This window comes from Odocoileus virginianus, chromosome 19, assembly GCF_023699985.2.
Source record: "Odocoileus virginianus isolate 20LAN1187 ecotype Illinois chromosome 19, Ovbor_1.2, whole genome shotgun sequence".
Classification (NCBI taxonomy): domain Eukaryota; kingdom Metazoa; phylum Chordata; class Mammalia; order Artiodactyla; family Cervidae; genus Odocoileus; species Odocoileus virginianus.
In genome coordinates, this window is record NC_069692.1 from 10,458,261 (window position 1) to 10,471,417 (window position 13,157).

The following is a 13,157-nucleotide window of genomic DNA, read 5'->3' on the forward strand; positions in this document are numbered from 1 at the left end:
AGAGCCACCTTGAGTGGTCTGACCTTACAGTTAGATAAGAAATCATCCCTAAAAATGCGAAAGGTTATTTTGCTTTCTTCTAGTTAGAAGGTTGTTTCTGTCTCTTTAGATCATGTGGCCAGCATTTTTTTTCTGCTATATATGTAAAAACTACAAGTGGAAACGTGCTAATTGTTCACACACATATATATAGTAGGCCTGATGTAAATCAGGTAGGAAAATATCAGACTTTAAATAAGATATCACTTAATAAAGTTTATTCCTTCCAGTGAGGACCTTCTCCAGATAACTTGCTGTCTTGAATGTTAGCAGTAGAGTGAGTGCGGATTTTGATCTACGGCTGACAACTCGGGTGATGTGACCCCAGTGCTTAAATAGCACTGCAGGTGTCCATCCCTTGTAGTCACGCACATCTGCCAATATCGATTAAAAAAAAACAAACTGAAATCATGATTCTGTTTTACAGTGTGTTATTTTCAGGCCCAGAGTGGTTTTAAAATACCTTATTTCAAAATATTTTCTTGTGTAGGTGGATCCTTTATTGTACTTCTATGAAATATCATTAGTCATGGTTATAGGAAATATATAGCATAGAAATAGACAATTTGAATAAATTCTCTTTATGGATAATATTGGGCTTCCCAGGTGGCATGGTGATAGAGCATCCACCTGCCGATGCAGGAGATGTAGGAGACATGGGTTTGATCCTTGGGTTGGGAAGATCCCCTGGAAGAGGAAAGGGCAACCCACTGAAGTATTCTTGCCTGAAAAATTCCATGGACAGAGGAGCCTGGCAGACTACAGTCCATGGGGGTCGTAAAAGAGTCGGACATGACTTAGCACACACGTGTGTAATGTACATGTGTGCGTGGTGTATTTGTTGCATGATGACTTTAAAATTAACAAGAACTAGAAACAGTTTAAATAAAATTCCTGATGACTTTTTCCATTTCTCATATAGAGGTTATTTCTATATGCCTGAAAAGTAACTAGAAATGTGTAAAACTGAAATTTTAAATAGCCTTGGGATTTTTGAGGCTCATACATGTTTATGAATTAATTGCAGCTGCACATATGAACACACCTGTCCCTCACAGCTAAGAAATTCTGAGATGCTTAGCATGACTTGAAGTTATACACAGCCTTTCTCTGAACAAAGCTCTTTTTTATCTAGCATACTTACTCTTTGTTCTCAGACATGTGTCACTGCATCTGCTTGTTTGGTTAATTCACTCTTCTGAGGATGGATAAGTAAAATAGATGGTGATTTTAGTAATTGGATTGTTTTTCCTTCAGATTATTAATAAGGTACTCGAAAGTGATTATTAGATGCCTTTTTTTGAAAAAGATAATTATGTTGATGTTTTTGCCACTGTGTTTTTTCAAAGCTTTGAAAAACATTTTGTTAATGAAAATTACCAGATACTAACAAAAGTAGACTTGTTGACTGAAAGAAGATGGGCAACCTAGAAGTTGCGAGTTAACGTTTTATTCTGCGAACATTCTTAGGACTTCAAACCTAAGGGGAGACAGTATATCATAACCCTGAGAAATTGCTCTGATGCTCTGAAGGGGAGCCAAGATATATGGGTGTGTTTGCAACAAAGGGCAAGTAGTCAGGAGATTATTGTTAACTAAAGAAAGCCAGATGTCTGAAGTTAAGGAATTCAGCTCTTTTCTGTGTCCAGGAAGGTTCAAGAGTCTGGGCTCACTGAAATCATCTCCTTTGGTATGTACCTCAGCTCTAGGGGCCAGTGTCCTGTTTTCTCATCCTGAGTTCCCTCAAGCTGCCCTGATGGGAGTGGCTGCAGTCCGATGACTACTTGATGGGGGTGCATTCTTTGTTTCCATTCTAAGCTCCCTTAGGCGCTCACCATCAGGGTTGACTGTGATCGCTGATGACTGCTCCATCCTTTATTTACCTATAGGATAGGCAGTATTTTATTTTTCAGACTAATATGTTGAAACCCTCCTGTACTTAGAATGAACGATCATCAACATTGTATTTGCTTATCTATCGTTAGTTTTTTTTTTCCTTTAGGACCTGGTCTCAAGAGGTTGATTTCATTTTGATACCCTTTGTTTAATGAGCAGGGAAAAAAGCTCTCATTGTTCCTAGTGAAAGAAAGTGAAACTCACTCATTCATGTCCAACTCTTTGCCACCCCTATGTTCTATATAGTCCATGGAATTCTGTAGGTCATAATACTGGAGTGGGTAGCCGTTCCCTACTCCAGGAGATCTTCCCAAGCCAGGGATTGAACCCAGGTCTCTCGCATTGCAGGTGGATTCTTTACTGTCTGGGCCACCAGGGAAGCCCGTAATTGTTCCTATTAGACAGTTAATCCTTCATTAAGATGGTCCAAGCAGAGAGATGAATTAGCATAACACAAGCTTTAGCCCTGAAAAGTTATGGAATAGAAAAAAGGAATAAAAGAGGAAAAAAATCTAGTGCAGTATTAACCCATTTCTAAGATGTGAGTTGATGCTGCAGATGTTCTGCAGACTCTGAGAAGTCTTTTTTCAGAGGACAGAAATAATAAAAATCCAGCTGAAGCTTTAAGGTGGGGGGGTGGGGTGGGGAAAAAAACCTTCTTACTCTGCAGTGAATGGGTTTAATATCTTGAGGAAAAGTTTGGCCTTTTAGAAACCTGTATATTCTCTGTCTGCCTTGAAGATAGTATACTTCTTTGTTGAATGACTTCCCTTGTTAAGTTTCTGCCAGTCTGTTGCCCTCTATTTCTCTGTTGCCTGAATTTTTGCAGCAACCTCAAAGTTCTTGTCTAACTTCTTTGCTTTTGCTGTGATTATTGTACAGTTCCATTGTAGCCTTATTGCTTTGTAGACAAGCTGTTATAAATTTCTCAAAACCCTTCTGTGTATTTTGAAGAAATTAGTAAATTCATACAATAGGCACTTTAGGGAAAAAAAGGAAGGCTCATTTATGGTTCTCTTACTGGAAGGGGGACCACTTCCAGGGCCCAAGAGTGAGCTCCTGTCTAACACTTGGAAATGAATTGTCCAAGGAGACATGCATGCTGACAAAGCAGAATGCTTTATTGGGAAGGGATGCCCGGGCAGAGAACAGCAGGGTAAAGGGACCCGGGAGGACTGCTCCGCCACATGCTTTGTCTCAGGTTTTATTGGAACTGAAAGTTAGCTTTCCAGGTTATCTCTGGCCAGTCATCTTGCTTGTATCCATATTTGGTCCAATTCCTGGCAGCACATACATCTCTCAGGCTCGATGGTGTCCGGCAAAAGGATTTCCGGGAGGTTGGCAGAACATATTATGGGCTGCCATACTGGTTTTTACTACTCATTGATTGCCTTTGTTTTATGAATCAACGTAGTTCTCCACCTCAAATTCATCCGAGTCAGTTAACTTCAACAAGCACATACTATATGCAGAATGTTGATTTCACTGCTAGCTTCTGAGGATAAAGAAGGCGTTTTGTCAGCCGCAAATTATATAGCAAAGGCCATCTCCTCTCTCCTCCATAAAGCCTCCTTAACTACTCCAACCCAGTGCATTATTTCTTATTTGCCACTATTCTCAGCTTGTTTAGCATTTCTCAGAATACTTAATGTACTATACCTTGATGCATGATGCATTTCTTTTTTCTCACAAGATTTTTGAAGACTGGGAACCAGGGCCACATTCTACTGATCACGTTCCCTATCTTTATCTTGTATAGATGATGTAACTAATTATAAATCTAACCACAATGTATACAATCTATAAATTCTCTAGTTAAGTTAGAAAAATGAAAATACTACAGAAACACAAAGGAGAAAGCTGTTACTGTGGGATTTAGAAAATCTTGTTGGAAAAATCTTTGATTGAGGCATTCCTTGAAATAGGTAGAGAAAAGGACCAGCTGTTCCAAATACTGGGAATGACATGAGCCAAGACATAGAACAACAGTAAATGTAAGGTGTTAAAGGAATGGCAAATAGGTTGTTGCAGAAGAAGTTGGGATGCTTGACTGAAGGGTACTGTAGTCAATAAAGTTGGTAAAATAGTTTGGGATCAATTCTTCCCAAGGAATTCTGACCTTATTTTATTGGTGATATGAAATTATCATCCTATAAGAAGGTTTTTCAGGCAGGATGCAAGATATATTTCAGAGGAAAAAGAAATTAAATACAGAGAGGCCAGTTAGGAAACAAGGCTGTTGTGATAATCTAAGCATGAGTAACAAGTTCAAACTTGTGAAAATAGAAGAAGGGATTTAAATTGGAAATATTTCAAAAGAAGGTTTGAGGGGACATGCTTGGTAACTCAGCAAGCACAGGAAAACTGTGAAATGGAAGAGTTAAAGATAATACCAGGAATTCTGAACCTTTTGAACTAGAAAAACCATTCCTGTTAATTCAGAACTCACTGTGATCTATTACAGAGCATCTAGGTACATTTTCATCTTTCCAACCATTTTCTAAATCAAATAGAACAAGTTTTTAAATTTTTCCATTGCTTCCTTATTGTGTAAGAAAACTGAAGCTCACAGTTTTGACTTACTCAGGTTTATGTTTTTATTATGTGGTAATACTTGGGTTATTATGTGGTAATACTTGGGTTAAAAGTCAGCTTTTTCATAACCAGTTGGTTTTGCCATGCCAAATTTGAAATATTGGCAGAATGTGAAATTTCTTAGCAGGTTTTGGGACTCTAAAGGAAACAGTAGTTGAAGCAATGGGAATGGATGAGACTTCCAAGGAAGAAATTGTAGATAAGGGAGAGAAAGAGAATCATGGATTGGATTTTTGGTAACATGTATTTAGCTGAATTAAAAAGAGACAAAGAAGAAAACTTAGAATATAGTAATCAAAGAAATAGGAAGAGGATCGGGAGTTGAAGTGTTGCTAGAAACTGAGACTATCAAAATGAAAATACTGATCAAAGGAAGATGCTACATATGTTATGGTGATACAGAAGGAGATGAGAATAAGGAAAAGCCATTTAATTTAACAAATAGGAGATTGTTAGAAACCTTTGAGGAAAGTCTTTTGAGAGAAGGCTGAAGACCACATTATACTTGGTTTAAGAAAGTATAAGGGTAAAAAGAAGAGGCAATGAATTTATACTACTATTAAGAAATTTGTTTTTTATATGTTTATATTCTTAGGGGATCAGAGTTTGGGATAATAGGTGGGTATGTCTTATGCCTTGTCCTTCCAGAGTACCCTGGGTAGAACTCGACACTTTTCTGAGACCTGACTCTTCCACCTGAGTTCATGGTAATACCTCATACAAAGCTGAGTTCAAAGAACCCTTGAAGAGCAACACAATAAATACAGTATCATTTGCATTTCAGACAGCTTCAAAGAGTTTTTAAATGAAAATCTCATTTTAAAAATTTCATTATTTTTGGCTCTATTACTTTCTAAATCCTAAAAGTGTTTTTTTTTAATTTCTTGTGTGAAACGTTGACATTGTATCTTTGTGTTTATTCTTATTTAAAGGATGGAGTGGCCTTATGCATGTTCATGCAAAACACCTTAACACGATTTATGAGGTAATGTTTCTTTGTTTTTAAAACATGATTTCTTTGCTTTCTTCTCTGTAACCACCTCTTTGTTTTTTCAGTCTTCTAACTTGACTGAGGCTTTCAGTGGCTAAGTCAAAGATCTCTCTTGGTAAATGTCACATGGTACTTGAAAGTATATGGGTTGTTTTCAAATATCTTTTGATAGTGATTTTTAGCATCATTTCACAGTGGTAAGAGAACAGACTTTGATTTTGATACCTTTAGACCATGAAATTTTTGCACCTTGTTTTATGTCCCTGGATATGTTCCAGGGTCTCCTAGTTTATAGTTTATGAGAACTTGAATAGAATTTGTATCCTCCTGTTGTGTGAAAATTGTATTAATCTTAATTATGTTGAATTGGTTCATGGTGCCTTTCAGGTCTACTGTATCCTTCTACTTTTCTGTATATTCAGTCCATTAATTTTTGAGAGTTTGATATTGAAACTCCAACTAAAAATCTTTATCTATTAAAAAATAATTGTAATATATAGTGGAACTGTATGTACACTTTGTTCTGTATTTTCCAAGTCTCCTATAAATGTGTTACATTTTCATAACTTAAAAAATAAAAAAGGCAATAATTAAAAAAAGAACACAATTTCTAAAAAACCCAAAATAACTATTTTCTATGCTTTCCACTAGTTAAAAAATAGTCACTGATAGTCTATTCATATTTAGAATATATGAATTCAATATTCATATATTCTGGTTCGTGTTTATTCTAATGACGGACGATTTATTTTTGCCATCAAGGACAGTCATATAATTAGTTGTTGGTGAAGTACATACAAATATTTTAAAAATAAGAGCCTTGAGATGTAAAAAGAGTTTAAGACTTAGCTCTTTTCCCTGAAGAGTTTGTATTTCATTCTAAGCTGGCTATATTTAAGTATAAACATGTGAAAGTTAAATACTGATACTAGAGCAGAAAAGACACATAAAGATAACCTAATATTCAAAATTAGTAGAATGTATAGTGAAGTGATCTGTATCCACAAGGAGAGAGAAAAAGAGTTACCAGTTGGAGAAAGCTTTTACATATTTCTGAGAAAGATGGATTCACTTTGCACCTAAAAGAGGAAGAAAAGGGAAAAAAAAATTTGGGTCCTGCCATTATGCATTTGGGGTTACAAACTATGACATGATTGAGGTGATTAGCTTTCTACTTCCATATTCTGAATGTAAAAAAAGTTAAAATTCAGGGAAACTAAGGAAATACATACTTGTTTAGCACACTTATTAATTGGACATCAATGTATTTTTGTTGCTCTTTATATATGAGAGTCTGGGGAGAGTGAATACTGTCTTCATTGTCTTACTTCCCGTTCACCTGCTTCTTACCACATTTGACGTTTTCTTAAGTAAATCTTAGAAGTTTTTTTCTTTAGATAATTCTTTTTATTTGGAAGCAGTGTGTGTTAAGAAATGTGCAATTTCTTTAGACCTGCATCTTTTCATTTTGGTTAGACCCACAAAAAATTATATATTTTTGAAACATTTTAAATTCACCTTTTAGTACACAGTTCTGCAAAGTGGGTCTTTGCAAACATGAAAGGAAAAGACTTTTTACTTCAGAACCATTCTTTTATGTAGAATCAGTCTCTGGATCATTTGATGAGGAATGAAAAGATTTTTGATAGGAACCTTCCATACCACATTTCTTCCTTTTTGATACAGCCTTAATTTTCCCATCTGTAATTTGATATCAACAAAAATGGACTAAGACTGAATAATTCCCAATTGTCAGGCGCTTAGAAGTTCCAGGAGCTCTCTACAAGCTTGTTTGTTAGTCACTCAGTCATATCCAACTCTTTGGACCCCATGAACTGTAGCCTGCCAGGCTCCTTTGTCCATAGAATTCTCCAGGCAAGAATATTGCAGCGGGTTGCCATTGCCTTCTCCAGGGAATTGTCCCTATGCAGGGATCAAACCTGGGTCTTCTGCACTGCAGGCAGACTCTTTACCTTGTGAGCCCCCAGGGGGGTCTGTATACAGGCTTACCTCAGGAGACATTGCAGTTTGGGTTTCACACCGCCACAACAAAGTGGTATCAGAATAAAGCAAGTCACAGAATTTTTTGGTTTTCCAGTGCTTGTGAATGTTGTATTTATACTCTACTGTAGTCTATTAAGTATGTGATAGCATTATGTCTTAAAAAATGTACATATTAATTTAGAAACACTTTATTGCTAAAAAATGCCAATCATCATCTGAGCCTTCAGTGAATCTTAATCTCTTTGATGGTGTAGGGTCAGTATTAATGGCTGCTAACTGATCAAGGTGGTAGTTGCTTAAGGTTGGGGTAGCTGTGGAAATTTCTTGAAATAAGACAACAGTGAAGTTTTTAACTTCACTTGACTCTTCCTTTGATTTCTCTGTAACATCCAGTGCTGTTTGACAGCATTTTACTCAGAGGAACTTCTTTCAAAATTGGAGTCAATCCTCTCAAACCCTGTGGCAGCTTTATCAAATACGTTTTCTTAATATTTAAAATCTTTTGTTGTCATTTCAATAGTCACAACATCTTCACCAGGAGTAGATTCCATCTCAAGAAAACACTCTCTTTGCTCATCCATGAGAAGCAACTCCTTGTCTGTTTATCATGAGATTACAGCAAAATTAGTCACATTTTCAGGCTCCACTTCTTGTTCTCTTGCTGTTTCCACCACATCTGCAGTTATTTCCTCTAATGATGTCTTGAACGCCTCAAAGTCATCCAAGAGGTTTGGAATCAGCTTCTTCCAAACTCCTGTTAATGATGATGTTTTGAGTTCTTCCCACAAATCACAGATGTTTTTAATAATGTCACCAGGCTCCTCTGCCCATGAAATTTTCCAGGCAAGAATACTGGCATTGGTTGCCATTTCTTCCTCCAGGGAATCTTCCCGACCCAGGAATCCAACTCCAGTCTCCTGGGTCTCCTGCATCACAGACAGATTATTTACCTGCTGAGCCATTGGGAAGGCCCCAACAGCATCTTGAATAGTGAATCCTTTCCAGAAGGTTTTCAGTTTACTTTCTCCAGATCCATCAGAAGAATCACTCTCTGTGGAAGCTAAAAGACTAATGAATTTTATTTCTTAAATAATGAGACTTGAAAGTTAAAATTACTACTTGATCCACAGGCTGCAGAATGGATATTATATTAGCAGGCATGGAAAACAGCTTTTATTTCACTGTACACCTTCATCAGAGCTCTTGGGTGACCAGTGCATTTCATTGTCAATGGGCAGTAATAGTTTGCAAGAAATCTGTTTTTTCTGAGCAGTAAATCAGCAGTGGACTTAAAATATTCAATAAACCACGTTGTAAACCACATTGTAAACTGATGTGCTCACCCAGCCTTTGTTGTTTCATTTACATAACACTGAGTAGACTGAGCATAATTCTTAAGAGCCCTCGGATTTTCATAGTGGTAAATGAGCATTTAATTTCAACTAGTAACGAGCTGCCCCTAAAAAGAGAGTCAGCCTGTCCTTTGAAGCTTTGAAGCCAGGCATTGACGTCTCTCTCTAGCCGTGAATTTCAGTCCTAGATGGCATCTTCTAATATAAGGTTGTTTTGTCTGTGTCCTCACCTTCGTGAATTATCTTCGTTAGATCTTCAGGATAACTTGCTGTAGCTGGCATCTGGTCTGCGTCAGCACCTGCTGCCTCACCTAGCACATTTATGTTATGGAGACGGCTTCAACCTCTGCTAGCTTCAGACTTTTCTTCTGTGTCTTCCACATCTCTCTCAGCCTTCATAGAACTGAAGAGAGTTAGGACCTTGCTCTGGATTAGGCTTTGGCTTAAGGAAATGTGGGTAATTTGATCTAATATCTGAACCAATAAGACTTTCTTCCTATTAGCAATAAAGTTGTTTTGCTTTCTTAATCTTTCCTGTGTTCACTGGAGGAGCACTGTTAATTTCCTTCAAGAACTTTTACTTTGCATTCACAACTTGGCTAACTGTTAGCCAAAGCCTAATCTAGCACAATAAGTGAAAGTGAAAGTTGCTCAGTTGTGTCCGACTCTTTGCAACCCCATGGACTATATACAGTCCATGGATTTCTCCACGTCAGAATACTGGAGAGGGTAGCCTTTTCCTTCTCCAGGGGATCTTCCCAACCCAGGGATTGAACCCAAGTTTCCCACATTGCAGGTGGATTCTTTACCAGCTGAGCCACCAGGGAAGCCCAGTAAAGTGAAGTGCAATAAAATGAGGTGTGCTTGCATTACACAGAAACAACTGTTTATTTGGAAGAAAGTTAATATGTCTATAGTTTAAAATAAATAATGATTTGGAGAGGTATGTTGATCAGTTTGGGGCTTCCCTGGTGGCTCAGAACAGTAAAGATGGCAGTGCAGGAGACCCAGGTTTGATCCCTGGGTCAGGAAGATCCCCTGAAGAAGGGAATGGCTACCCACTCCAGCATTCTTGCCTGGAGAATTCCATGGATAGAGGAAGTTGGCAGGCTACAGTCCATGGGGTGGCACAGAGTTGCACGACTTAGCTACTAACACCTTCACTTTGACAAGTTTGCATATCATTTAGTATGAATTATTATATCTTCATTATTAGACTTTTGCTTCTCATGGTTACAGGCTAATGGTTCTACTGTACTTTGAGGTGGGCTTGTTTTTATAAACAGATCAGTAATTTTGTTTCTACTATATCTCAAGTTTTTAAAATACTTGTAGATTAATATCAAAATTTAAAATATTAACATCCATTTTTCCTTCTTCCTTCAATATACAGACTTCCTTTAATAAGTGTTGCACTGGTTCAAGGTCGGGCATTGGGTGGAGGAGCAGAAGTTACTACTGCGTGTGATTTCAGGTAGGGTAAACATTGTATTGCTCCTTGCACAAATATAATTAACATGTGTGAAATTTATTTCTTTGCCCGAATTATAGGTATTTTATATATTTTTAAATAGGATGATCGATGAGCAAATATTTTCTTTCTGCCAATCATATCATTAAAGTAGATAATCTTAATCAGTCTAATGTAACTCCATAATTACTTCATTGCTGTGCATTTCAGAAAGTTAACAAAACAAAATGATTTTGAAAGAAACAAATCCATATTAACAAAGTCCCTGGGGAATGAAGCCGAGGAAATACATGAAACTTTAAGAGTCACAGGAATTATACAAGAAAAGAACTAAAAAATAAAACCAAAGAAATAAAGAGAACGGGGAAAGGGTCTGCCTAAATATTCCTCTTACTAATACAAGAGGTTTTCTCAGACCCTGTCTCTACTGTGATTTGTAGAAACTTTGTGGGGAATTTGGGCTGATTAGAGAATTCATTTAGAGAAAATTATTTGGTACCAATTAACCCTTTAATCCTAGGATTCTTTTTAGTATTGGATAGCTGTACTTTAGGAGAAGGGAATGGCAATCCACTCCAGTTTTCTTGCCTGGAGAATTCCATGGATGGAGAAGCCTGGCGGGCTACAGTTTGTGGGGTCGTAGAGTCTGATACGACTGAGTGACTGACACACGCAGCTGTACTTTATAGGAATGATACAGTTTTTGTAAGGCTTTCTATATTTTGGTTTTGTGTGTATAAAACATAAATGTCAGTTTAATGACTTGCTACAAAATAGGAAGCTATGTAACCATCTTATAGGTCAAGAATTAAAACATTATCAGCATTCCTGAACTCCCTAAGGCATAACCCCTTCATTTCCATCTGTAAGAAAGTATTACCCTAAATTTTATAATTGCTTTCTCATTTTCCTTTATAGTTTTATAAGTTAACTATTCTATAACCAATATATTCTATTTATTTTCCTTTTGAACTAAATATAAATAGCATACTAATAGAAATACTATGAGGAAAGATTCAGTTAGCTAATTTATGCAAAAGAGGTAACTTTTTTCAATTTATGATTCAGGTTTCAGTTTATAAGTTGAAACATGTCACTTTGTAGTCAAATAAATTGAGATTTTAAAATAGTTTGGGTGTATAAGACAAATTACAAAGATTCCAGTCTCTTTGAAAACTGTGCTGAAGTTCCTTTAGTTGTGTCTGACTCTCTGTGACCATATGGACTGTAGCCTGCCAGGCTCCTCTGTCCATGGGATTCTCCAGGCAGGAACACTGGAGTGGGGTGCTATGCTGTACTCCAGGGGGTCTTCCCGACCAGGGATTGAACCTGCAGCTCCTGTATTACACGCAGATGCTTTACCTTTGAGCCACCGCCACCTGGAGAAGCCCGTTTGAAAACTAGTACTTGCTAATTGGGGAGGATTCTTGTATGCAACAAAAGCTGGTCATTTCACATGACACTGCCCTCTGCTGTCATCAGTGCAGATTGCATTCAGCTCAGTTCAATCACTCAGTTGTGTTTGATTCTTTGAGACCCCGTGGACTGCACGCAGCACACCAGGCCTCCCTGTCCATCACCAACTCCTGGAGCTTACTCAGACTCATGTCCATTGAGTCAGTGATGCCATCCAACCATCTCATCCTCTGTTGTCCCCTTCTCCTCCCACCTTCAGTCTTTCCCAGCATCAGGGTCTTTTCCAAGGAGTCAGTTCTTTGCATCAGGTGGCCAAAGTATTGGAGTTTCAGCTTCAGCCTCAGTCCTTCCAGTGAACATTCAGGACTGATCTCCTTTAGGATGGACTGTTTTGATCTCCTTGCAGTGCAAGGGACTCGCACGTGTCTTCTCCAACACCACAGTTCAAAAGCATCAATTCTTCAGTGCTCAGGTTTCTTTATGGTCCAACTCTCACATCCATACATTTCTACTGGAAAAACCATAGCTTTTATTATACGGACCTAATTCCAGATTCTATCAGGAAGCTACATTTCATTCTGTGAGGAGGAAGGAGTTATATTGGCTTTATGGACAATATGAGACTAAATTGAAAATGTGTGTGAAAGGATTAAATGCTTTTCTCGCTTTACCCTGAAATAAAGGTACTTATGAAATATATCATTTAAATATATAATTATATAATATATAAATATAAAGTATATATTTAGATATAATATATTTAAAGAATCCTAAGCTATATGTAAGTATACATTATTACACTTAAAAATCCTCTACATGAAAGTAAGTGAAAATTAAAACTTTATAGATGTACTCTCTAACAGAGTCGTGTGCTTATCTTTAAGCATTTGCTAGACTTTTGTTTCATCCTTTATACTCATTCCTGACCTGTGTTTCGGTGGAGTTAGAGTTCAGGACAAAAGGCAAAATCACAGAAAAAATAATTAAAGATTACTTAGTCCTTTAATACTATGTTTGCTATGTTTTTCTATAAATGAAGTGTCTTATGTCCTACAACCTCATAAAATTCTGAGTTTTTTTTGATTATGAGAAATCTGAGGGTACTACCCTCATCAGATATATTCAGTATCATAAACAAGATACAGTCACTTTTCCATGAAGACATATTCATTTGTGGATCAACTACTTGGCTTGTATAGATCCTCATATTAAGCTGCATTCAGTAGAGTCATTCATTAAACATATGTTTATCACACATTTATGCTAGCTTGGCGCTGCCATTCAAGAAAGTTGTGCGTTTTGATTTTTTGTTTAGTATTTTTAGTAATACAGTTTTATTACATTTTATAAAATTGTTGGTTCACAACTTACAAGAAGTTTAAAAAAACATAGA

General features: G+C 37.0%; 1 protein-coding gene across 4 annotated transcripts in view; it reads left to right on the forward strand.

Moving 5' to 3' along the window:
- ECHDC1 (ethylmalonyl-CoA decarboxylase 1) overlaps positions 1–13,157 on the forward strand; it is a 43,063-nt gene that overhangs the window by 17,667 nt on the left and 12,239 nt on the right. For 3 of the 4 annotated variants that reach the window (XM_020878915.2, XM_020878918.2, XM_020878917.2), the window contains 2 exons: positions 5,463–5,515; positions 10,271–10,351. In XM_020878915.2, coding sequence (XP_020734574.2) covers positions 5,463–5,515; positions 10,271–10,351 — 134 coding nt within the window. The remainder of the gene's footprint in view (positions 1–5,462; positions 5,516–10,270; positions 10,352–13,157) is intronic. The other variant, XM_070449846.1, reaches the window with a different exon arrangement.